Source organism: Saccopteryx bilineata, chromosome 7 (assembly GCF_036850765.1).
Source record: "Saccopteryx bilineata isolate mSacBil1 chromosome 7, mSacBil1_pri_phased_curated, whole genome shotgun sequence".
Classification (NCBI taxonomy): Eukaryota; Metazoa; Chordata; class Mammalia; order Chiroptera; family Emballonuridae; genus Saccopteryx; species Saccopteryx bilineata.
Genome location: NC_089496.1, coordinates 59,126,063 through 59,152,829, shown reverse-complemented (window position 1 = coordinate 59,152,829; position 26,767 = coordinate 59,126,063). Strand labels below are relative to the sequence as shown.

Genomic DNA, 26,767 nt, shown 5'->3' with positions numbered 1-26,767 from the left:
TGCCTGAAGTAGGTGCCCGTGTTGTCGACAAGGCGGCCATCACGCAGCCGCAGGGCGGAGAGCGTGCCTGAATCCACGTGCCAACGATGACTGAACAGAAAGAGCAAGGTGCCCTGGCCCCCGGTGGCATCACACCAGCGCTGGACCCTCCACCTCAGGACCTGTCCCCAGAGTAAGAGAACCTGCCCCTTTATATGCTTAGACCCTCCCCTTCCTCCTTCTTGTGTGCTGCCTGCAGTTACTTCAAGAATCCGACTCCAAGGAGACTAGACTTGGGGTGGTGAACACACACTATCCAGATGATGCCAGTATAGAATTGTACATCCGAAACCTATCCCATTTTATTAACCAGTGTCACCCCAAAACATTCAATAAACACTTAAAAATATAATAAGTATAAAAATAGATACAGACATGGCATTTCCAACATTTAAAAACAATGAAAAGAAAAAAAAATATATAGCTCCATGTGGCTCTGGCTGGAATTCCCAGATCACATCCCTGAACAAGAACAAAAAGGACTCTGGCTGACCGGGGGCTGGACGATGAAGCCCACGATGGTGGTGGGAGCCTGCGATGGGACTGGACACTGGACACTGGACACTCCCACTGAAGAAGGGAGGTCCCCATCCTCTCCGCTGCCCTAGACCTCCCGGCAATGGGCCCAGAGCGAGACAGGGGCACTGGGGACAGATGGCAGGTCACCACCTGCCTAACCGCAGACCCTGCTAAGAAGAAAGGGGACTTTGAAGGCCTCAGGCAGGGACAGAGAGCCACAGCCCGTTTGCAGGCCCAGGGACCTCAACCAGCAGCTTCCGGCCTTGGGGCAGCAGCACCCCGGACCCAAAGGATCGTCAGACAGCTGAGAGGAGCCTCTGGCCCCGGGGGGACAGGGGACAGATCCAAGGAGCACACAGGAAAAGTACGAACGAACACCCAGAGGGGCCACGCCGCATGGAGAGGAGGAAGCTTCCAGAGCTGTTGCCCATCCTCAGGGAGGAGACAGCATCCACGAAGCAAGAACAGGATACTTTTTGAAAAAAAGGAGATTCAGCCCTGGCTGGGGGGGCGGTGCTCAATGGATAGAGCGTCGTCCCCATGTGCAGAGGTCGCGGTTCAAACCCCACTCTGTGCACATAGGAGAAGCAACCAATGAATGCACAACTAAATGCTGGAACAACTAATAAGAACAATGAGTTCATGCTTCTCTCTCCCTCCCTCCCCTGTTCCTTCAGTGGAAAAATAAAAATGAAAAAAAAAAAGGAAAACCAGAAACCTGTGTTCCTGTGTTTAAAAGTGAAGACACAGCAGGGTGACACCACAGAGGCTGCACCTCCATCTCTGGGCTGGAAGGGAACCTTGAGACAGTCCCGCAGAGCACAGAGCGAGGAGAGGTGTGGATGGAGGAGAGGAGGAAAGGGGTCAGGAACAGGCAGGAGGGGGCCAGCAGTTCCCACTTCACATCCGAGGGGCTGAGAGGCCCAGAGGGTGGACCACCACCCAGACAGCACAGAGCAGGAACAGGCTGGGGGGAGGGGACCAGGGTGCTCATGGCCACACCCAAGAGCTGGCAGCAAGAACCGGGGCGTCGACCAGGCACCTCCGAACCCTGGGACAGAGACCCCAGCCTAGAAATTCCAGAGAGGAGGGCACGGCAGGAACTGATGGTCAGAACTCAGAACAGCCTCACCTGCTGGGCAGCAGAACCAGAGAGGTCCAGGACGACAGGGCATGGCCTTCCACACCCGAGGCCGTGACTCAGCACCCACCGTAGGGATCGAAGGTCAGACCAGGAGCAAGACGCTTCCAGACGTGTAAGTCTCATAAAAACACCTCCTGCAATTCCCTTCTGGGCTCCACAGAAAGCAGAGAGGCAGGTTCAAGGGCAAGGGACCGAACAGTGACCACCAGTCACAGCGGGGCCACAGTGACCACCAGTCTGGGGCCATCAAAGGTTGAGAAACGATGCCCCCGCCCAGGACAACAGCACTGTCCAGGACGCAGCAAGCAGAAAACCACGTGGCTGAGAGGTGGGGGACATGGGGACAAGTCAGTGACAGAAGCACTGAGCAAGAAAGACAACCCAGAAACATGCAACCCTGGGTCACCCGTCACTGGCATCGGCTTAACCCAGATTCTGTCTCAACAGCGACCGCTGACCGAGTCCAAAGCATCCTGTGCTGGTGGGAGGTGCGGAGATGACAGGGGACTCCCGTCTCACCGGCCGGCGTGGGAACTTGATAAACACCCAAAACCGAAACACAGAGAAGGGCCCCCTGGGAACCTGCGGTTGAGACAGGGCCCGTCACCCTGAAAGCGGCAGCTGAGGACCCACGGCAGCTGCCTCTGGGGGCGGAAGAGGCTCAGCCCCAGCACCTGCCCACCTCGAATAAAACGTGCACAGCGATCTCGGGCCTGAAGCTACCGTGGTCCACTCTCGTAAAAACAGCAAGTGCCTGACCTGACCAGGCGGTGGCACAGTGGATAGAGCGTCGGACTAGGACGCAGAGGACCCAGGTTCGAAACCCCGAGGTCACCGGTTTGAGTGCGGGCTCATCTGGTTTGACCAAAAGCTCACCAGCTTGAGCCCAAGGTCGTTGGCTTGAGCAAGAGGTCACTCGCTCTGCTGCAGCGCCCCCCCCCTCCAAGGCACATATGAGAAAGCGATCAACGAACAGCTAAGGTGCCGCAACGAAGAATTGATGCTTCTCATCTCTCTCCCTTCCTATCTGTCCCTCTCTCTGTCTCTCTGTCAAAAAACAAAACAAAAAAACAGTAAGTAATGTACAGTGTGCCACACTCTCAGTGGTCCAGCCTCTCCCCTATCCGGGAGAATCACTCGGCTACCAGGTCACCCTCTTCGGAAGCTGGGGAGGGTGCGGGCCCTGCCAGCATCCTATAGGTGTGTGGGCGCACCAGCTGTTCTCTCCTCTCTGCCCCCCACGCCCCCACCTTAGACCCTGCCCCCGGGGGACAGTCACACTTTCGATTTCATAAATATCTGTGTCCAGAACATTCGACGCTGACTGGCGGCTATTTCCCGAGTGCCTTCCACCTGCAACGTGAGGGGGCCGGGACCACCGCTCAGGCTTGAGGGTGTGATTCGTGCAAGTTATTCTAGCGTTGGGCCTTTGTTTAAAAAAACGTGGGGCGTCAGGATGGAACGCGCAGCAATGAATGGAACGGTCCGGCGTGGGCGTTTCCTCCGCCGAGGGTCCGGCGTGGGCGTTTCCTCCGCCAGCGAGGGCCGCGTGGGCGCTTGGGATGGGCGTGTCCACCAGGCACTCCCATCTGCAGAGGTGCCTGCGGGACATCTTCCCCATCACCAGTCTAACCGGGGCACAGCTATGGGCAGGAGGTCACCGTCCTCGGGTTCCCCCAGCCCGGTCACTCCCACCTGGGCCTGGCTCTCCGGACCGGCCATCCCAGCAAGACCACCACGCAGGCCCAGAGTGCGCTGGGCGGGGACCGGCCCTCCCCCCTGCCGCCGTCTCCTGGGCTTCCCTGCAGCCAAGCACCACGTCTGACCCTGGACCACGACATGTCCACTCCAGCCCTGCAGTCCGGGAGCTCGGGGGAGTTCCCGACTCTCCCAGGGGTGCGTGGGCCAGGCAGGGCCGGGCTGGGTGTGTGTGTGTGTGTGTGTGTGTGTGTGTGTGTGTGTGTGTGTTTCCCAGAAGCAGCCCGGTTTCTGTTTAAAAAGAGATACAGACACTCAAAGAAAAGCCCCTCCCCTCCTCTCCTCTGCCTGTGAGCACCCTCCAGGCACAGCGCCCTGAGAGAGAGGGGCTGGCGGGCGAGCCCAGCCTCCGTGAGCGGTGCCCCAGCCCCCCACCCCACCGGAGCACTGTGGGAACTGGGGCCCCTTCCCGCATCTATTCTGGGTCTGTGTCTCCCTTTGGGGGGGGAAGGGGAGGAAGGGTGGAAATGATGGGCTAAAATTAGCCCAAGGCAAACAATCAAGGCCAGGAATCTGAGGTCGGCTGAGGATAACGGTCTGTTTTCTGCAGCCCTGAGGTGGTTTGAGCAATAAAAGGGAATTGAAAAACGAAAACAAAGCTGGAACCCACCCCACTCCTGCAGGACTGACCCCCGCCAGGCCAGATGGCAGGGGCTCTGCCAGCCCGAGACCCTCCCAGGGCCTCCCTCCCTCCACCCGCCTGCCCGCAGGGACTTCCTGCCGTCCCCTGGCTGAGCCGGAAGGGCACCCACAGCTTGGGTTACACACAGGGTTCCCCTGGGCGACGTCGGCCTCCTGGCATCCACGCCCTCTCCTGCGCGGGCCGGCGTCACCGGCTGGTGAAAACCCAGCCCCTGTACCGTGTGACCAGGGCAACAGGCTTCACCCTCCGGTTCCACGAGCACCTGCGTCCCAACATGACCTAGGGAGCACACCATCAGGGACAGTGACGGCCGGTGACACAGCCGGAGAACGGGGTGGCCACCCTGCGCTGGCTCCCTCTGCCGCCCCTCCTCCTCCAAGGTGCCACCGGAGCCCTGACCACAGCAAGGAGGCCAGGGTGCCCGGCCCAGGGAGGAAGGAGCTGGACTTCTGTCAGAGGTGGACCGGCTTCCTGATGGCTCAGGAATAAGGGAGAAGACGGCCCTGGCCCCACCACTGCCCCTCACTTGGGGGCTGCCCTCCCCTAAGGCCCTCAGTAGCCGCCCTGAAGGCCCTGCTGCCCAGTGGTCTTGGGATTCTATCTTGGTGCCCACAGCCTGGGACCTGGATGCTGCATCCTCTGTTCATTCCCAGGGGCACCCATTCCACTGGGCTCTGTGACGCCCGGGACTTAATATAGCCCTTTCCCAGAACGCACAAGAGCCTGAGGATGGGAGGACCTGTGCCCAGGACAGACCAGGTGCCCAGAGGCCCTTCCACGGGGCCAGGAGCTGGAGCCACACCGAAGGACACCGACATACAAATGCTCCTATCAACGGGCCCCCCACCGGGCCAAGCAGGACCCAACCCGAACAAGCTGGGGTCTGAGCAGCCCCTCGCAGGCCAGCTCAGAACACTGTCTACGGGGGAAGAGGGGTGGCCTCGGCTGACACCTCCAGCAGGCCACCTCCCTGTCCACCAGCTCAGGGCATGCGGAGCAGAGCTGAAGATGCTGGGAGCCAGGGCTGCCTGTAGTTGTCCTTCTGCGTCCTGGGGGCGGGGGTGCCGAAGTTCCCCTGAGGACACTGGAGCTGAGAAGCAGGGTGGAGACCCCTGGGCATGGTGCACGCCCTGGACAGAGAGAAGCTCCCTGCCCCCTTTCCAGGATGGGGCACTGTTACGAAAACAGCTCACTGTTCCCTGGACTAGGAGGTCCCCAAGGCATCGGAAGCTGGACCACAACCCTCTGCCCCAGAGGAGGGGTACACAACAGGAGAGTCAAAGGGGTCCCGGAGTTAAAGAGCGAGTCAGGGGTCTTTGTGATGTCAACTAGACAACCAGCTACCTGGACTGCCTGTGAAACCCTGGGCCATCTAATAACATCCCCGGGGGTGCTGGGCAGGACGCCCCCCCCCCCACTCCACCATGCTGGTGCATGTCACACTCATTCCCTCTTTCTAGAAGGCATTTTATTTTGCCCCTTGCTGGCCCCCAAGCACTTATATACATATATTATATACACGTGCACAGGCAGAGAAGGTATCTGTGGTGACTGTTATGTCCTTAACAGAAAGGCCATTAAAGCTGGGTGCCCTCACCTGTTCAGAACTGGGGCAGCCCAGCAGCAGGGGGCAGTGGGGGCCACCTGGGACCTGTGCCCAGATCCGTCCCCAGCCCAAAGCCACCTGTGGATCTCTGAAGTCAGGCCAGAGGCCACCTGACACTCCAAACCGCTTCTTCTCCGAACACTGTGCATGTGAAACAGGTGCCAAGCCCCAGACCCCAGACCCTGGGCCTCATGTGTTTTACCCCCTGACCCAGGGAGACATGTTCCCCACCGACACAACCCTCACACCTCCCCACCCCATCTGGAAGTCTTCTCCAAAGCGCTGGCACAGCCCTGGGGCGGGGGGGGGGGGGCTCTACCTGTTCCCAACCCCACCCACCTCAGCCCCAGATGAACCCCCCCACCCCACCCCCCACCCCCGGGGCAGGGGACCTGAGACTCCCAGGAGGTCCCTGCAGGCTGCGCGGTCCCTGCTGCTCCACCCACCTCCGTTCCAAGCGGCACCTCCCGGACCTCGGAAGCCTGGCTGTGGACCCTCAACCCCGGGCGCTGGGGGGCGGGGAGGGGGGGGCCGGGGGGGGGCCTGGAAACTGAAACCCTGAGGCACAGGTGCTGTTTTCATTTCCCCTTCCAGGGGACGCTGCCTGTGAAAGAGAAAAGGCAGCAGGACAGTCACAGCGACAGAGGGGGTGTCACCTCCCAGGAGGCCCACCCCAGAGGGGAGGCTGCAAGGTGGGGAGGGGCCGGCCCCGCCCTGCCACCGGGGAGCCCCGCCCCCAGGCTCAGAGCAGCCCACCCCCGGGTCCAGGTAGGAAGTGAGGAGGAGGAGGAAGAAGAGGTGCGGGCCATGATGCAGCTGCTGAGTACATGCTGGTCACTCAGGGTCTGGTCACTCGGGGTCTGCTCCGCCCCTCCTCCAGGGGGAGCCCTGGGGGACCAGGTTGGGCAGATAGGGAGGTGGGAGCCCACCTTGCCTGGAACTGCGGTTAAGGAGGGAGTACAAGCTGGCCAGGCACAGAGCAGCGCATGGGGACAGGGCCACACACACCGGTATCACAGGCACCAAGTCCTCAAGTGACAAAACAGCTGACCAGAGCCAGGGCCCCTGGGACACCCTGGGTGTGAGGAGGCAGAACCCACCATCACTAGCCCCCAGCACTGTCCACGGACGCCCAACAGGCTCAGGTTACATGGTGGCATGGGCCAGGCCAGCCCCACACTGTCCACGGACACCCCACAGGCTCAGGGTTACATGGTGCCATGGGCCAGGCCAGCCCCACACTGTCCACGGACGCCCCACAGGCTCAGGTTACATGGTGCCATGGGCCCGGCCAGCCTCACACTGTCCACGGACGCTCAACAGGCTCAGGGTTACATGGTGCCATGGGCCAGGCCAGCCTCACACTGTCCACGGACGCCCCACAGGCTCAGGTTACATGGTGCCATGGGCCAGGCCAGCCCCACACTGTCCACGGACGCCCAACAGGCTCAGGTTACATGGTGCCATGGGCCCGGCCAGCCTCACACAGGTCATCCTCACCACCTGGACCCCTGGCTGGACCCCTGGTCACCTTCTCTCTCCCCTTGAGCACCAGACCTCATAGTCTACACTCTGGGACACATCCCGTGACCTCCTGTGTTCGGGCCTGGGAGGGGTATGGAATGACAGGGGTCAGGGGTGACCTCCCCCAGCCGTGGGCCAGGCTCATGACAGTGGGACAGAAGCAGGCCACCCGGAGAGGTCGAGGCCGTGAGCCCGAGGACCGAGGAGTCACATCCGGCAAGTGCTCGAGCTTGGTGGCGGCCTCCCGGTCCCCTGCCCAGAAGGCCTGGCAGCTGGATGCATGGACAGGTCTGGGCAGCAGTGATGCTGCTCAAGACACCACTGTGGGGCCAGCCTCCAGCCCTGCTGCAGTGTGGTGGCGGGGAGGACGATGGTGGAGAGCAGGTGCGTGCCACCCTCCAGGCACAGGCTCCTCCAGGGACAGATCCGGGGCTGCATGGGCTGCAGAGTCTGCACAGGCGGGTAGGGGGGGGACATGAGTCCCACCCCTGGAGCTGGAGTGACAGGCTCCTGAAGGCCCAGGCCCCAGAGGCTAGTCCCAGGGACGTCTGCCCAGGCAGGTGGGAGATGGGGGGAGAGCTGGGGACCGTCCGCCTCTGCTCACGCTGCAGCAAAATCCCACCAGCGGCCTATCTGCCACGCGCAGCACTCATTGGCACCCACGGTTCTGGGGGATGGAAGGTCCAAGATGAAGGCGCCAGCCTGCAGGGTCGGGTTCTGGGAGGGCCCTTCTTCCTGGCTCACGGCCAAAGGCCTATCGCTGTGCCCTCACTCGCAGGAAAGGGGGAGGGGACTCCAGAGCCCTTCAGGAGGGCACACATGCCATCAGGAGGGCCTGTCCCACCAGAGGCCCCTGGGCAAGAGCACAGGGACAAAGTCCAGGGCAACTCAGGCCTGGCTGTTCTCCTCTGCCCACCGGGGACGGGGGTGGGTGGAGACCTGGCTGGCTTAGACACCCAGAAATGTCCTCGAGCACAACAGAAGACAGGAGAGAGAAGGGCGGGACAGTGAGTGCCCACATCGTCTCGGAAGAGATGTGCTCCACTCAATGTCTTCACCTGGGACCCGGAGAGAGACAAAGGTGAGAAGCCTGCCTCGGGACGCTGCCCCGCTCTACCCGAGGGGGCAACTGGGTGCGGACAGAACGCCCCCAAAAATAGAGAAGGGGAACATTTAAGAACAAACTCAAAAAAATAATCCCCTTCACGATTGCAACAAAAAAAATAATAAAATACCTAGGAATAAACATAACAAAGAATGTAAAGGATTTATATAATGAAAACTACAAACCATTGTTAAGGGAAATCGAAAAAGATACAATGAGATGGAAGAATATTCCTTGTTCTTGGATAGGAAGAATAAATATAATCAAGATGGCCATATTACCCAAAGCAATATACAAATTTAATGCAATTCCCACCAAAATTCCAATGACATTTTTTAAAGAAATGGAACAAAAAATCATCAGATTTATATGGAAGTATAAAAAACCCCGAATAGCCAAAGCAATCCTAAAGAAAAAGAATGAAGCTGGGGGCATTACAATACCTGACTTCAAACTATATTATAGGGCCATGACAATCAAAACAGCATGGTATTGGCAGAAAAATAGACACTCAGACCAATGGAACAGAATAGAAAGCCCAGAAATAAAACCACATATATATAGTGAAATAATTTTTGATAAAGGGACCAACAACACACAATGGAGAAAAGAAAGCCTCTTCAACAAATGGTGCTGGGAAAACTGGAAAGTCACATGCAAAAGAATGAAACTCAACTACAGTTTGTCCCCTTGTACTAAAAATTAATTCAAAATGGATCAAAGACCTAAATATAAGACCTGAAACAATAAAGTACATAGAAGAAGACATAGGTTCTAAACTCATGGACCTTGGTTTTAAAGAGCATTTTATGAATTTGACTCCAAAGGCAAGGGAAGTGAAGGCAAAAATAAATGAATGGGACTATATCAGACTAAAAAAGTTTTTGCTCAGCAAGAGAAACTGACAACAAAATAAACAGACAGCCAACTAAATGGGAAATGACATTTTCAAACAATAGCTCAGATAAGGGCCTAATATCCAAAATATACAAAGAATTCATAAAACTCAACAACAAACAAACAAATAATCCAATAAAACAATGGGAAGAGGATATGAACAGACACTTCTCCCAGGAAGAAATACAAATGGCCAACAGATATATGAAAAGATGCTCAGCTTCATTAGTTATTAGAGAAATGCAAATCAAAACTACAATGAGATACCACTTCACACCTGTTAGATTAACTATTATTAACAAGACAGGTAATAACAAATGTTGGAGAAGCTGTGGAGAAAAAGGAACCCTCATACACTGTTGGTGGGAATGTAAAGTAGTACAACCATTATAGAAGAAAGTATGGTGGTTCCTCAAAAAACTGAAAATAGAACTACCTTATGACCCAGCAATCCCTCTACTGGGTATATACCCCCAAAACTCAGAAACATTGATATGTAAAGACACATGCAGCCCCATGTTATTGCAGCATTGTTCACAGTGGCCAAGACATGGAAACAACCAAAAAGCCCGTCAATAGACGACTGGATAAAGAAGATGTGGCACATATACACTATGGAATACTACTCAGCCATAAGAAATGATGACATCAGATCATTTACAACAAAATGGTGGGATCTTGATAACATTATACAAAGTGAAATAAGTAAATCAGAAAAAAACAAGAACTGCATTATTCCATACGTAGGTGGGACATAAAAACAAGACTAAGCGATATTGATAAGAGTGTGGTGGTTATGGGGCGGGAGGAAAAGGGAGAGGGGGGGCACAAAGAAAACTAGATAGAAGGTGACGGAGGACAATCTGACTTTGGGTGATGGGTATGCAACATAATTGATTGACAAGATAACCTGGACATGTTTTCTTTGAACATATGTACCCTGATTTATTGATGTCACCCTAGTAAAATTAATAAAAATAAAATAAAAAACATTGAAAAAAAATAGAGAAGGGGGAGGGGAACCCACCTATGATTTCTTGCACAGTAGAAGCGGAATAGTTGCTGACACCAGAGAAACCCGAAAAAGTTACAGAAACTACACATGACGTCCTGAGCGGAGTTCCCCAGGGGTCGCAGCAGGGCCGCCTAGACCAAGGTCCCTGCGAACAGGATTTCAGTCGGGTCTCAGATGAAGAAAAGGGTGCAGGTTAGGAAAACCACCAAGGCACCTGGGCCTCCCTGGGGGTCAGGCGCCCTCCCCCAAAGACTGCAGGCTCCTAGACCCAGAAAACCCTTCTGTTTGGGTGCAGTCCCCATCCCGCGCGCCCCACAGGCAGGAGGGGCCTGGCCACCTGTCACCCTGACATCAGAGGAGAGGGGAGGGAAGCGCTAACCCTGTGCCCGCCTCAGGAGAGGGGGCGCATCCTGGTGAGCACGTGCTGGTCTTCCATCAGTGGTTTCCGTGCAGCTGCTTCTCTCTTGAGCTCAAGGAGGCTCGGTACCAGGTGACAAATACGGCTCATCTGAGAGAGGCCACCCCCCCCCCACCCAGTATGAGCACAGGGTCCAGGCGGTGGGTCTCCATAGCAACAAGGTGCTCTAAAACCCACTGCCGGCGCTGCCTGCTGCCTGGGCTCCTGCCTCATCCGCCCACGTCCCCACTTGGCGTAGCACAGACTGGACATGGGGAGCAGAGGCGCGTGGGGGGGGACGACAGCGTGGGGGGGGCATGTTGCCAGGGAGGTCAGCCCACCCCTAGCCCCCACGCAGTGGCACAGGGCAGCCCCAGGAGGATCTCCCGGGGCATGAACCCACACCTGCTTCAAAACAGCAGTTCTCAACCTGGCCCAGTGGCTCAGGCAATGACAGCATCCTCCTCAATATGCCAAGGTTGTAGGTTCGATCCCCGTTCAGGGCACACAGAAGAATCAACCAAGGAATGCAGGAATAAGTGGAACAACAAACTGATGTTTCCCCTCTCCCTCTCCCCCCCCCCCCTAAAATCAATCAATCAGTTTTGGAAATTAGTTTAAAAGGAGACAGTAGTTCTTGGTGCTCTCACGCTGGAAGCAGGCTCTCCGGCTTGCAGTCCTGGTATCCTTCCCTTTGTGCTCTCTCTCTCTCTCTCTTTCTCTCTCTCTCTCCTGAGCTCCAAGGGCCTTTCTTGTGCCTCTGTCACTTGTTTCCTAGGCCTACTGCAGCCAGCCTGGCTCCCGTCTACCACCTCTGTGACTTTCTAAACAAAGTTTTCCTTATAATTTGAAAGGGGGGAAAAAAGAGTTCTTAGGTGCCTGTTTTCTTTCAAAAGAGACGGCAGCAAAAAGGTCTTGCTGCTGCAGGTGCCTGTGAGCAACACTGCAGTGGGGGGAAGTCTGTCTGTCTGGCAGGTCAGACATCCCATACTCAACACCATACACACCACAGACATACACACCTCACATGTCTCTCCGACTGGGGGGCCTCATATACACGCTCCTCCTCCCTCAGAAGTCAGCCCACCTGGACCTGCTTTCCAGATGAGAACCCGGAGGGGGTCAGGGTGGGGTCAGGCGGGGCAGGTGGGCAGGAACACACAACACGCTGTGTAGATGACGTTATACTGAGTTGTACACACGAAACCTGTATGGCTTGGCAAACCATGTCATCCCAATAATATTTTTTTTAATGCTACCACCAACAAAAAAATTGTATTAAAATTAAGAGGCACGGGGTAAAAAAAATTAATGTTTGAAACCCTAAAAGCACACACATTTCTATCACTGCAAATACAACTGGATTTGTAGTCATTGTTCAAAAGGAGGAGGAGGAGGGGGAGGGGGAGGGGAGGGGAAGGGAGGGGGAGGGGGAGGGGGAGGGAGGGGGAGGGGGAGGAGGAAGAAGGGGAAGAAGAGGAAGAAGAAGGAAGAAGAAGAAGAAAGCCAGCTTGGTTAGTTAGACTAGAGCAGGGGTCCCCAAACTTTTTACACAGGGGGCCAGTTCACTGTCCCTCAGACCACTGGAGGGCCAGACTATAAAAAAAACTATGAACAAATCCCTATGCACACTGCACATATCTTATTTTAAAGTAAAAAAACAAAACAGGAACAAATACAATATTTAAAGTAAAGAACAAGTAAATTAAATCAATAAACTGACCAGTATTTCAATGGGAACTATGGGCCTGCTTTTGGCTAATGAGATGGTCAATGTCCGGTTCCATATTTGTCACTGCTAGATGTAACAAGTGATGTGACGTGCTTCCGGAGCCGTGAGGCGTGCATCCCACGTCACTGGAAGTAGTACTGTATGTGAGCGATGCCATGCTTTGCGTCTCTCACTGACCACCAATGAAAGAGGTACCCCTTCCAGAAGTGCCGCGGGGGCCGGATAAATGGCCTCAGGGGGCCGCATGTGGCCCGGGGGCCGTAGTTTGGGGACCCCTGGACTAGAGCATCATCTGGAAAAGCAGAAGTTGCCGGTTTGATCCCTGGTCAGGGCTCCTACGGGAAGAGCCTGATGTTCCTGTCTCTTTCTCTCTCCCTGCCCCTTCCTCTCTCTCTAAAATCAATAAAAAGTAAACATTAAAAAGAGTTTAAAAAATAAAAAGACAGAGTCCTTGTCAACATGACACTGTCTATTTAATGGCAATGCGTTAATGACAGAAAGGCCCTTGTAGGTTGTCACTCAAGCATGACCCACAGGAGTCAGGTGCCAGTGTGGCCAGGATGAGGACACAGCAGTGACGTGGGGTGCGAGGTCCAAAGCCCACGCTGATGGGGCTCCCAAACATTGCAAGGTGGGTGCCGTGTGTCGGCAGAACGCCCAAGTGTGTCCTGCTTGGAGCTCTCGGTACTGCTCAATACCTTGTCAACACCTTTGAGTTATTTTCCCTCATCACTATAAAAAGTAAATTTACACACACACACACACACACACACATACACACACACACATGCACCCCCCAAAATTAAATTCTGTGCACATCCTTGAACCGGGTCCCTTCGGAAGGGAGATGGGATGACCAGGAGGCTGCCGGGAACACCCGGAGAGGCGTGGGAACAAGTGACACCAGGGTCTCGCCCCAAAATAGAGGTCACACATCCGAACACTGCCTTGAGGGCTGGGAGGCGGCCCTTGCCTCCATGGTGATCCCATCAGCCCCTGCAGCAGGGAGACACTGTCCACACAGGGACCACGTGTGTTCGCAGCAATAAGGCCAGAACGGGGGAGGGCTCGCAAGGCCCGGATCCCTCAGCCCAGTGGGTGTCATCTTGGGCTTGTCTGTGTTGGAGAAGGGACCCAGCGGCTCCGCGTGCCCACAGTGAGATGGCACCCTGATCCCGGCCTAGGCCGGCGTTCTGCAGAGCGGCTTCAAGGACACACCACCCGCCAGGGCCACCTGGTCCACCCTACTGGTGATAAAATGAATGAGCTGCTTTCGCTTTCTCCTACACTCACCTGGCTGCTCCTAGCTGGGGGCAGGTGACTCTGTACCAAGCCGTGGACAGGTGGGAAGGGCAAGGTCTGAGTGAGAACACACACACACACACACACACACACACACACACACCCAGGGACAACTCGGGGGAAGGGCAAGGTCTGAGAACACACACACACACACACACACACACACACCACCAGGGCCGCCCCGCCTGGCCTGGTCAGGGTTCAACCACTGAGATGGCCGTCCAAGCAAGCAGTAGGCAGAGGACACATGGAGCTCACGACCTCACTCAGAGAGCGCTTTCTGTTTAATGACAAACACCAAGGTGTCACCTTGTATCAAGGTATGAAATGCGTTCACACCTTGGCCTCCCGAGGAGAAGGGAGGAGAGGGCAGGAAACATGCTGCTTAGAATCAGAAAGGCCACTGGCCTGACTACTCCCGGAGCCCCAGTGATGGGGACCCCAACACCCCCAGACCAGAGAGGCGCCTCCCCCCTGGACTTTCCGTGGAACTGAACCTGAAAGCCAATCCGAGCCTGGCCTGGTGTTTACCCGGGCGCTCTGGGCCTGGAGCTGGGCCAGGGCCCCTGCCTGGTGCCAGCTGTCGGCATGGGGGCCCTTTGTGCTGCCCGGGCCCCGCCCCACCCGCCAGGGCCTCTCGCCACGGTTTTAGGAGAAAAAGTCAATGAATCACAGGGACGATAAGTGTTTATTAAGAAATTATAGGAACTGGGTCAGGCATCTTGGTATCGTAAGTCCCTCCGGCTAATTTAAAAGAAAAAAAAAGAAAATAGAATCCCATCCTAGAAACTTGAGACAATGAGAACTTCTCTTGCCACAAGCATTTGGAGCCTCATCGGTTGCCAAGGTGACCCAGTGTTTACCTCTGGTTTTGCTCCGTTGGAGGAGGATGCTGAGTGACCAGGAACAGCCACCCAGCCCGCAGCCTCCTCCAACACGCAGCAGGAAGGCCGCCAGGGTGTCAGTCCCCCGAGGGGGAAGCTGCGGCCTCCCCAGCGGGGTCCAGGCTCTCCCCAGCAGCGGGGTCTCCCGCCCGGGCAGGCTGGGCCAGGTTCCCGCACAAAGAGGAGAGGCATCCCCCCCACGCCCTGCTCTCCAGCCCCCCCCCATGCTCCAGGCTCTCCTGAGGCTGGAAACCCCTGCAGGCCAGTTGGAAAAAAACACATGCTTAGATCTCACAGCGTGGGGCCTGGGGGGAGGAGGAAACGGAGGAGGAAGGGTAGAAGGAGGAGGAAGCAAACGGAGGGAGGGAGGGGAGGAGGAAGAAAAGGAGGAGAGGAAAGCAGAGGGGAGGGGGAGGGGGAGGGGGAGGGGGAGGGGGAGGGGAAGGAGGAGGGAGCGGAGGAGGAGAGGGGGTGGTGTGAGGTGTGCCAGGCCGAATCCTCACCACCACGGCCTGGCCTCCCCACACCGGGCTGCTGGCCCACTCCAGGGCAGAATTATCAGGGGAGTGCCCCACTCTGCTCAGGGTCCCTGCTCCACCCCGAAGGCCAGTCCAACCCCCCTGTGGGGGTGGAGGTGGGGGAGGAGGGGTTAGTCCACAAACACCAGTCCCTGCCACACAGACAGCAGCACCTGGCCAGAAACCTCGTGACTGGCTGCTTTCCAAGGAACAATCGTCCTGAGCGTGGCTGGGTGGCTGACCAAGTGCACGCCCGTGCGCACACGTGTACGTGGGCACACAAACACACACGCAAACACGCTTATACAGGACACACGCTAAAACTGCACGCAGGCCCTCCCTGAGAAGCCTCGGGTGCCTAAGGTCAAGCGACTACGGGGGTACATTTAGTAAAGGGCACTTCCCGCGCAAGCAGACAAGGAGGACTCTGGAGAGGTCGAGGAAACCTTAGCACGCAGGGCCGGAGTCCTGCTGGGTGGACACAGGCGGCTACACGGCCCGAGTCCCCACCCACCCTCCCGTGGGTTACTCCGCGTGCCCAGTGGGAGAGGATCTGGGTGGTGGTGGTGGGTGTAGAGGTGGATGAGGGCAACAAACAGGGAGTCCGGGAAGCAGGCGGCCAGCGTGTAAACTAGGACCACGCAGGGCCTCGCTGCTAAGTAGCCAGACGGCCCACAGTCAAACGGGGGGGGGGGGGGGGGGGGGGCAGCGGCGGCGGCAGATTAGTACCAGGGGCAACCGTGGAACCAATTCACGTTATCGCTCCGCCTGCCTTCCGCGAACATGCGCTGGGGTTTGTAACTGCTAAGTAAGACGCCTGGGGTGCGCCCAGGGTGCCAACCCGCAGCTCCCAGACCCTCCCTGTCCCTGATCCCCAGACACGGTTTTGAGCAACTCGCCGGCTCCAACAGCCCAGGCAAAACACCCGTCCCTGCCAAGGACACGCCTGGGCCCCGGGGCCTCTCTCCGCTCCTCCCTCCGACAGGGCCAGGTTCGGAGGCTCCAGTCTGCCTTTTGTTTCCCCTCTTCCTTCTTTCTCAACACTTCTTTTGCACAACCCTCCGTTCTCGATCGGTCATTAACTTGAGCTTCTACCTCTGGCCCTAAACTCCGTTGCTTTCTCCTTTTTCTTAGAGAGCGGTTACACAATCAAAGGGGGAGGGAGAGACAAAGTAAGAGGCTCAGGGGAGGGATCTGCAGGTTAGATCCTGCAAGCGCCGAGAATGAGTTCAGGTCGCTCCATTTAAGCCAAGGGCATGAGGCGGCCCCATCCCGGGCCCTGGATCATCCACTAAGCTGCCCAGCTATTTTCTTGCTGACCAACCCCTCCACTCTGTGTGTGGCGGCCCTGGGGGGAGGGGAAGGCAGGGAGCCCACTTCACCTCCGCCCATCGCAGTCACTGAGCCCCCTGCCCTCTCTCTCCGTGACTGATTTTTCCACTCGGGCCCTCTTTCTTGCAGAGCCCTTCATGATATACACCCTGGGCTCCTAGGGGACAGGCCTATGTGCCATGCTGGGGAGCCACAGGTCACCCACCCATGCAGACAGGCCACGCCCCAGTGGTGGCAGCCGCATGGGCACATTTAATCTGAGGCATCAGGCCTCCGTGCTTTTGCAAACAGGTCACCTTGGGACAGCCTGGCCAGTGGCCATAGAGCTGGTGGCCAAGTTCCCGGTTAGCTGGTGTTTTCTGTGTGATGAACTTCAAAATAGGGAGAGAGATAAACAGTCGCCCCCTCCACAGACACACCCCAAAATGAAAGCTCTGCCTGCGTCCCCTCTGTCCTCATCGTGCAGAGTCTCGAGAAGGAGGACAGGCGGCCCTAAGGCACACTCCAGCCTGGGTCAGGAGGGGACCAGAGCGGGGGTGGGGGGGGATACTCCTGAGCTGGACACTGGCAGGATCTGGAAGGAGGGGTGGGGGACAGGAGGTGGCAGGCAGGTGACCAGCCTCAGCCTCTTTAGTTTCAGCCCAGAAAAACCCACGCCTCCAAGAAGCCTGACTTGCAGACAGGATCCGTAATTGCTGGAGGGGGTGCCAGGGTGGAACCCTAAGATCTAAAACTGAGCCAACGACCCAGAAATCACATTAAGTAAATTCCAGATTCGGGTGCCCGGTCCAGCCTGCCACGAGGAACGAGACACCATACTGGCGTGCGTGTGCGTGTGTGTGCGTGTGCACACATGCACACGTGTAAGCCAAGCGGCCGAGCTGGGTGAGCAATCCTCTGTCTCACATTAACTGCCTAGTGTCAAGTCGCTGCCAACCGTGTACGAGGCTCGCTCGCATCTGTCTCTCCCTCAGGTTGACCCAGAGCGCCTACGCCTCCCGGGCGCAGGGCTGCAGCTTGGGGGACCCTCATGGCTGGCTCCACCACCCACCGCAGCCCCAGCATGGCGGCCAAGCTGGAGAAAGCATTCAGGAACCCGTGCTTGTCTTGATGGGAAACTGACTTATCGAGAAAAGAATCCCTGGTAGAAAAGGGAAAAGGGGGGGGACAGCTGGTGATGGAGGGAGGCGTGAATAACGTGTCGTAGACTTGCACCCCTAAAACCTATGTGCTTTTATTAACCAATGCCACCCCAATAAATCCAATACAAATTTAAAAAAAAATTTTTTTTAAGAAAAAATAATTCCATTTGTGGCTATAAAGGGGAAAAAAAAACACAGGTTCGTGTGTGTGGAATTAGCTCAATAATTTTTTTTCCGAAAAGCATGAAAACACCCACCAGGACCTTAAAGGTGTCACCAGCTGCAGGTCCCGCCCAGGCCTGGGAGACGGGTCACCTATGGCCACAGAGCCGGAGTTCAGCCAAGAACACACCTCTAACTTACCTTCTGAGCTGGCCATACACATCACCTAGAAATGTTTCCATTTAAAGTAAAATGAGGGTGTCTTGTTGGTTCGGGGAAGGGGATACCTAAGACTCGCCCCGAGTCGTTCTTGGACTTTGAAAAGATTTCCACCAGCAGGGCCCCGGAAAACCTAGCACTCGGCCAGTCAACAAAGGTGGAAGGAAAAACAGAAATCTACCAGGCGGACAGACGGAGGTTGAATACCTACAGAACAGATGTCGCACCTGCCCCACACAGCACCTGGCTGGGCACAACCGGAAGCACCCTGACCACTATCTCAGAGTGTCACCCCACAGGTTATTCATTAACTGTCGAGAGGGGAACATTCCTTTAGAGCACAGGGACCTGGCAGGCAGCACCTCCACCATGTGACCCAGCCCCACCACGTGTCCCATGCCAGCGCCCCAACCTTACCTGTTGTCGTATTTCTGACCCGGGACTGTTTCAATCATGAAAAAGACAATCAGACCAACCCAGATGGTGGGGTGCTCTCTACAAGACAACCAGCCTAGAGCCCCTAAAATGCCCATGTGAGGAAAGATGAGGGACCGCTCTAGACGGAAGGAAAGAGAGGGTGACCAAGTACAATGGGTGATCAGGCGGGTCCTGGATCCTGTACAGGATACCTGGGAATCACGAAGAAAACCAAATACAGACTATGTATTAAATAAACGGTTTTCAACCTTTTTATACTCGGGGACCGGTGACCCAGCCAGCCGGAAACGAAAACACGCAACTGATATAAAGTTTTAACTTACCGCGCAAAACAGGGCAACACAGGACAAGCCGATGCTTGATTTCCCAACTCCACGCGTGCGACGCGTTGAACACGACCTAAGTTTGTCTGAATGCTTCTTGTCTACCGCGCATGGTTTGCAAATGCTCTGTACAGTGCCAAAGGGTTGTCGGAACGAGCCTACAACGTGCCAAAGACACCTAAGACCTGCCTCAATGGTATTTCCACTGAGGATACAGGCTGATACGTAGCCATCGCCCCGAGTGGAAGAGAATTCGAACAAGATCACGGGGTCTAGAATCCTCATACGACTCTTCCGCAGACTGGCACGGGTCCCGTGGATCGGTGGTTGAAAAACACTGTATTAGATAACCCATAATATTTAAAGAGAGAGGAGAGGCAGGGAAGGGGGGGACAGAATATAGTATTTAGAGAGAAAGGGAAGAAGGCAGGAGAGGATAGAAAAGTACAAGATCTTTACTGGGAGGCTGAGGAGTCCAATGAGTGTTACCTGTACCATCACATTCCTAACGTCTCAGATGGAATAATCTGGCGGGTGGAGGGAGGGCTGACCTGTGGTGGCGCAGTGGATGGAACACCGGCCTGGAAGAGCTGAGGTCGCCGGTTCAAAGCCATGGGGCTTGCCCAGTCAAGGCACAGATGACAAGCTACCAACGAACAGGTCAAGTGAAGCAACTACCTCCCATTCCACACATACCTCCCTCTGCAAAATCAATCAATAAATAAAATATATATATTTTTAATCTGTGGGGGTAGCAGTGCACTGGAGACGTGCAGGCTTCTAACACAGACTTTGTTGTCACCTGGGAACACAGGTCCAGACAGGAGTGACAGTAAGGGGCAGTGGCTGCACCCTAACCCAGCAGTGTGGCTGCCCAGGCACAAATCTCAGCCTCCTGCGTGACCTTGGGCACACTTCTTCATCCATCTGAGACTCGGGGTTCTAAGCTGGAAACAAGCAATGAGGATGGGGTGCCTGTGTAATAGGGTCCTTGGGAAGAGTCAATGGCTCAGCCTAAACCGTGCGCACGGAGCGATGCCTGCCCCCCCCCGCCCCCCAGAGCACTGCTGAAGAATTAGATACAACTGGGAGAGCTGAGTCCATCCATGCTGGCGGCTCGTGTTTTAAAAACGATGGTTAACTGTCTTCTTAAAAACACATGTGGGACACACCTTAGCAGCCGGACCTTCAAGGCTCCCTGTTTGCGAAGTCAGCTGCTCACCTCTGCCTCCAGCTCTGTCAACCAGCAGAGAGATGGCATCTCATCAGGCCAGCCCAGTGCCAGCTGTGTGGCGGGCTGGGAATCACCCCTCGTTGCTTCAGGGGCCCAGGGTAAGCCAAGAGAAGCCGGCCATGAGGCTTGAGAGAGGAACAGTGGTTTCACTGGTGGTGTTTCATTATTTTATTATTTTTTTTATTGATTGATTTTTTTTTTTGAGAGTGGGGGGGGGGGACCCTGATCTGTCTGTTGTTCTACTTACTCATGCATTCACTGGTTGATTCTCATATGTGCCCTGACTGGGGATCGAACCTGCAACTCTGGCCTATCGGGACAACGCTCTAACTAACCGAGCTACCTGGCCAGGGCTTAATGTGTCTATTTATTTATTTATTTTCTTGAGAGAGAGAGAGAGAGAGAGAGACAGGAAGGGAGGGAGATGAGAAGCATGAACTCATAGGCATGCCCTGGCCACATAGCTCAGTTGGTTAGAGCATCGTTCCAAAGCACAGAGTTTGCCACTCAACCCCCGAGTCAGGGCACTCACAGGAACAGATCAATGTTCCTATCTCTCTCTCTTTCTTGCTCTTTCACTAAAATCAATAAATAAAAAAAGTTAGTGTAGTTGTATCACTTTCGTTATTCTTTAACTGCTTCTCAAACTGAGCCAGTGACCCCTTGCTCAAGCCAGCGACCTTGGGCTTCAAGCCAGCAACCTCAGGATCACGTGGATGAGCCTGTGGTTGATCACATGGTCGATCATGTGGATGATCATGTGCTCAAGCCGGCAACCTCGAGGTTTCCAATCTGGGCGTCCTAGGTTGACATTCTAACCACTGCACCCCCATCCATCAGCCCTAATGTCTTCTTAAATGCTGCCTACACTCCGATCAACCTAGTCTGTCCTGCAGAAATGCCAGCTGCCGGGCATGAGGACCTATCCCAGGGTCCACTGGGCAGGCTCACACAGAAGGCTCCGTGGCTATGTCCTGTGCACAGCCGAGAGGCTACACAGCTACGGGAACGGCACCCCGCCACACCTCCGAGCACTACACAGCCAGAAAAAAGGACACACACAGGATAGAAGCTCAAGATAGAAATGTGTGTGCCAGGCTCCTATCCATGGACCTGGTACACACCCACGTGGAGGCACACTCATGCCTGCAAACCCCTTCCTCAAGGGTCTGGAAAGAGTCTCCCCGACAGGGGGTGTGAGTGGCTGGCCACGGGGGAGGGGAAGGCTCTGGCCACGGGGGAGGGGAAGGCTCTGGCCACACACTTCTGTATTGTTTCAAGAATTTCACAACTGGGTCCACTGTCAGGCTGGGACTGCTGTGTGGGAGAGGGGCGGGAGCCACGGCCTGGATGTGCCCCAGACAGAGTGCTGGCCCGTGGCCAGCCCAGCTTTGCCCCAGGAGAGAGAAAGAACCCTAGGCCACTCACCCTGCTCCCAGACGGCCTGTCCAAGGTCACCAGCACCACGGGCACCTGGGACAGGTCCTGTGAGCAGTCTGCCTGGAAATACCCAGTTTGGGTTGGGGGGGGGGCGGCTCTGAATACCCTGCCCCAGTCACGTCCTGTCCCTCCTGATGAAACGCCCTGTTGGGTGGGCGAAGATAAGTTTCAGATGAACCCCGCCCAAAACCCCGCCCAAACTGTAACAGGAAATGGCGGAGAGAAAGCAGTCTTACCCAGCTTACTGCTCCCCACCCCCAGACAAGGCAGGTGACCAGGGCTGTCTACAGGGGTCTGCGGGAGGGAGGTGGCGTGCCCACGCCCACCTTTCTGGCCAGACCCCCCCCCCCAGAGCTGCTGAGATGGGCCAGGTGCAAGGAAGTGTCTGGTTCCCCGATGGAGGGGAAACAGGGCAGAGGCATTCTGAAAAATGGTTCTCTGAGGGTACAAACACACAGAAATGTGTTTAGGGCACCTGGGTCACGAGGGACTGAGTGCTCACTCCACTGTGGGGGGCCCACCAAGTCCCACCACTCTGGACAACGAAAGCAGGAATCCCCAGATGCAGGACCTCGAGGGCTCAAGGAGGGGAGGGGGGAGGTCCGCCGTCCCTTCTCTGCAAGTCTTTGAATGTTCACATCCAAGCCCTTCAGCTTCCAAGAAAATCGGCTCCTGGCCTCGCGGGGGAAGCCAGTCTTAGCAGACTTCCCAGGACTGGGCTGGGAAGTTCCGATCAACCAAACAATAAGTTGCTGGAGTTACAAAGACATATGTGTCTTTGTTTTGTGTCTTTTGTTGTTGTTTTCCGTCAGGCGTCTTGGCTAACGTGGTTGCGATGTTCACCCCACCCCCCTCCGACATAAAACTGCTACGGGACTGCGGGGATCCCCAGTGGAGTAGAAGGGCCTGGCATGATCTAATCTCTGTCTACAGAGACACCCCCCTCCCCAGAAGCTCCCGGGAGCCCACAGACCAAACCACAGCACAGCTGCCTCGGAGTCAGGCCTTGGCTGAGCGGCTTGGCCTCTCAGTCACCCTCTGCAGCCCGCCCGCCTGACCTCTCCCTTCTGTGGGCTGCCTCTGCCCCCTGTGAAACACCATTACAGATGCCCCACACCCCAAACGAGGGCTGGACCTGGGCTTGCACTGTTGCAGGTGCCCTCGGTCAAAGGCAGGCTCTTGGTTCAAAACCAGTTTCGCTTGGGGCACCCACCACTTAAACTAAAGGTCAGGGGGGGTTGGAAATCTGCATTTCCAAGAGACCCCCCCCCCACTATCCGCTCCCTCACGAAACCTGCGCACTCCTGACTTGCATGTCTGTACTGAGTTTCTGAGCACCTGGAAGGCGGGGCGGCTCCCTACATTAATTAATAGACGAGGAAGCACACTGCGGGCCCTGTTGGCTCCATCCTCTCCTGCCGACGACGTTGGGTTTGCGGGCACACAGAGAGGCCGGCTCCCAGCCCACTTCGGGAGGTACAGACCTCTAACCAAGGGGCCCGCTCAGGGCCCACAAAGCCTAGACCCCGCAGGGATTGGAGGGGGTCATCCAACTCAGAAGCTGTCCCCAGACATAAGCGCACCCAGTCGAGTCGTCCGCGCTCCACGATGGCGAGCCCCATTACTCGGCCAGCCCTTCCACAATCCCCGAACCCAACGACTAGGAGCTACTGGGTGGGAGGCCACTGTAAAACTGACCACAAAATAGATTTTCAATCGTTCAGTTTCCTGCCCAGTACCGACCTCGACCCTCAAAGCGGCCCCCAACCCCAGCCACACCCCAGGCACTGGTCTCCCCACGATTCTCAGGGTCCACCAGGCTCGGAACCCTAGCTTGGCCCCTTCCCCAAGGCCACACCCACCATGGCGGTAACGTTCCCAAATCGAAAGTCCACCCCTACACTAATCCCAGCACCCATCGGGGTCCACACACTCTTCATTCCGACTCCAGATGCCTAGCGATGACCCCTCCTTCACCCTGGACCCTATACCCCCTGCCACGCGGTTCCACGGCCACAGCGAGGGCCCAGAAATGCGGGGGCCGCTCTCGGATGAGAAGGCGCTTCTGAGTCCCACACAGTCTTCGACGCCCGAAGACCGCGGATCCCCTCGGTACTAATTAAACCGAGAGAAGACTGCAGTGTCTAAATCAGTCTTTTAATCACCTTGTGAACTATTTTACAAATGGGCAGGCGACAGACACCTTTGATCACAAGGAAACAACATGCGTATATACGGGTTTTTGAATCTGCCCTAAATATGGAAGAGTTAAGTGTCGCCGAAGGGTTCACGGGAGGGAGCTCAAAGGAAATAGACGATTCTTTAAATCAAACTGGAACAGAAAGGTTGCCATCCACGTATATGTTTTTGGCCACTTTTGTGTTTAAAAACAGCCACCAACCACAGACAGATGAATCAACTACCATCAGGGCCCGCGGGGTGGGAGGTGCCGCCCTCCGATGGTAGGGCGGGCGGTGGTCAGCGGCCCCCCGGCTGCTGGCTCAGGTCGCCCACCCTGGGGCAAGTGCGGCTCGCCCTTATCCCATCGGGACAGGTGAACGCAGGGCCGGAAGCGGGTTGCGCAGACTGGCGGGAGAGTGGGCAGGGCGCTCCTTTTTGGAGAAAGCGCGGCCCCACCAGAGAGCCCTTGGGGTCTGGCGTGCCTCCGCTGGCCGGATGGGCGGGGCTCCCACAAAGAGCCCCGGACAAGGAACCGGGACCGCCCCCCGCGTCCACCGCCGCAAGCTCTGGTTTCGGCAAATTAAACCTTAGAGCGCTGGAAAAATTACAGGAAGAGGAGAGCGAAGAATGTGCCGAGTGGCTAGAGGGAGCCCTGTCCCCGCGTGAACTTCGCCCGCCGCGCGCCGGGCCCGGTCGGCCCCGCCCCTGCCGAGAGCGCGCCCCGGGGGCGAGGGAGGGACCGGAGCTCGGGCACCCCTTTTCCTCGAGGGTCCCGGGTGCCACAGGCGCCCATCTCCCCAGTCGGCTCCCGCCGAGCTCGCCAGCACCTGCCCGCCCCGTCCCTCCGTGTGAGCGGGGTCCCCGCCCCAAACCCAGATGACGACATCCGCCCCCGCGGCCCCGCCCGATAGCGCCCGGGGAGGGGGCGTGCCCGGCCGGGGGCGCGGTCGCCTGGCGGGTGCCGCCGGCTCCAAGCGCTGGGGCCCGCCTCGCGCGGCGCACGGGGCCGACCGCAGGACCGAGTGGCGGGGGATGGGACAAGACCCAGGCCGTTCCCAGTTAGACCGCTCTCGCGCCAGGCAGGCGGCTCCGGGGCATAGCCCAGCGGCTGGCACTCGCCCCCCGTCCGCTCGTTCCGGGCGCCCCGGCCGCCACACTAACCTGTGTGAGTTCTCAGGTGCGCCTTGAGGTGCGAGGATTTCCCGTAAACTTTCTCGCAGCCCGCGTAGTGGCACTTGTGCTTTCTCTGCGGGGACTCGAGGTCGGCGCGACTTCGGCCCCGCCGGCCCCTTTGTCTGAGGCCGGGCTCGCCGCTCCCCGCGGGCCCCGGCTCCCGCTCGGGCTCCAACCCCGCCTCTGGCTCGGGCTCGGGCTCGCTCCACGCGGGGCTGAGGGGCGCGGCCGCCGCGCCTTCGCCGCCGGGGGAGGCGGGCTCGAGGACCGGGGGTGAAGCGGGCGGCAGGCGGCAGGGGGTCCTCGCCTTCCGGGCCGCGGCGCCCTCTCTGCGCTCCGCCGGGGCGGGCGCGGGTGCCTGCTGGTTCAGGTCTGCCAGGATCCGCGCCACCACGAAGAGCGAGGCGCTGTCCTTGCCGTCGCGGCGCTCCTCGACGCGGGGCAGCGTGGCGGCGGCCGCGCCCTCGGGGCCAGGCTCCGGCCCCCCCCGCGGCCCGTGCACGATCGCGCGGCTCGACATGGACACGAGGCATTCGGCGGCAAAGTGGTCCACATAGGCGGCGGCTGCCATGCTGCGGGCTCCGGCCGGCGGGCCGGCGGCAGTGTTCGTTGCTGCGAGTCGTCAGCGGCGCATCCGCACCCTCAGCCTCCGGAGAGCGGGCGGGGGGCGGGGGCGCGGCGTGTCCTCTCCGCGGGGCTGGGCTGGGCGCGCAGCCGCCTCTGCCGTCACCCGCGCGGCTCCGCGTCCGCGAGGCTCCCGCCTGGCTAGGCACCGAAGAGTGAGCGCATGAGAGGTAGCGCGAACGAGTGGGGTCCCGGTACGGCGTCAGGGGCGGCCTGTTTTTAAGGATGCCGAGCGGTAACGTTAGGGACGACCGCGCCAAGTCGCGGCCGCAGCCTCGCCGCGCATTGTGGCAGGCGGGACAGCCGCCGTGCGCGCCGCGGCTCGGTGTGGGCGGCCCGGGCCCGGGGGTGGGCGGGGCCGGGGCCACATCTGGACCCGACGTCAGCCCCCAGCCACATCCTGGCGGCGCAGGTTACAGGCGGCGGCCTCGGCCGCGAGGAGCCGCGCACGCGGAGGGGGCGGGGATCCCGGAGCGCGCACCGGCAGGATAGAGAGGTCGCGCGCCCGCTCCTGGGGAGGGGGCGTGGTGACGGTCAGGGGCGGGTCCCATTGGTCTGTGGGTGCACGGCCAGACCAATCCAGGCTGCAAGAGCAGCCTCCCCGCCTCGGGGCCTACGCACGACAATGGGCGTGCCCCCTTGCCCGGCGGGAGGAGGGGCGGAAATTGAAGCTGGGAGTCGGGGACGCTGACGCACGTCACCCGAAGGCGGTGGGCCGGGCCGGGCCGGGGCGGGGCCGCTGCCAGCCCTCCCCCGCCGCGGGGACCTCGCGGGGTGTTTTCCTGCCAGACCTTTTGTACTGTGACAGCCTGGAATCCCAGTGTGCAGGCGAGCGCTGGGGAGGTCGCCCCTTTGTCCTTCCAGCCCCGCCCGCGCGGGGCGCCGGGGTTAGGTGCGCCTCCGTGGGACTCGCCTCCGCTTCTCTTTCCCCTCCAGAGCGAGGTTTGCACCGCGAGGAGGCGTGTCCGCTCCGACCGGGTGCAGGGCTGTCGGCCGCGCCTGGGGGCGGAACGACGCCCGCCGCACCCACCACAGCCAACCTCCTGTGTGGCCGCGCCCGGAGACTTAGGCCGTTCGCTCCCGCCACGCTTTTCCTTTGCTGAGCTCCGGGCCCTCGGCGCGTCCCGGCCGGGAGCGGGGTCACGGCTGGGGCGGGGCCGCTCCCGCAGGAGGCACCAGGCGGTTGGGGACCTGGTGCGGGCCGCGCTGCCCTTGAGCCTGGGTCAGCCGGAGCCGGACTGGCCCAGTGTTGGCGGTTAACCTGGCAGCGTGGGTGTCGTGCCCACCGCCTCCTCCTTGTGCTTGCAGGAGTGAACTACGTGCTAGGGAGGCCAGCGCGCTGTTCGGGGAACGCGGGGCCCCTTCCTCCCCCTTCCCGCCCCAGGCCAGCAGCCAACTTCTTTAGGCTACCCCTCT

The 26,767-nt window shown here is 58.0% G+C and overlaps 1 protein-coding gene and 1 long non-coding RNA gene across 2 annotated transcripts in view; one reads left to right on the top strand and one right to left on the bottom strand.

The window, feature by feature from the left end:
• Positions 1-25,919, bottom strand: part of KLF13 (KLF transcription factor 13) — a 40,125-nt gene extending 14,206 nt beyond the window's left edge. Inside the window, exon 1 of the mRNA XM_066240217.1 lies at positions 24,716-25,919. Within this exon, the coding sequence (XP_066096314.1) occupies positions 24,716-25,298 (583 nt within the window). The 5' untranslated portion in view covers positions 25,299-25,919. The remainder of the gene's footprint in view (positions 1-24,715) is intronic.
• On the top strand, positions 13,898-17,616 carry LOC136310272 (uncharacterized). Its single transcript, XR_010726537.1, has 3 exons — positions 13,898-14,001; positions 17,189-17,300; positions 17,390-17,616. It is a non-coding gene; the product is annotated as an uncharacterized lncRNA (long non-coding RNA).
• Positions 25,920-26,767: the final 848 nt, after the last annotated feature.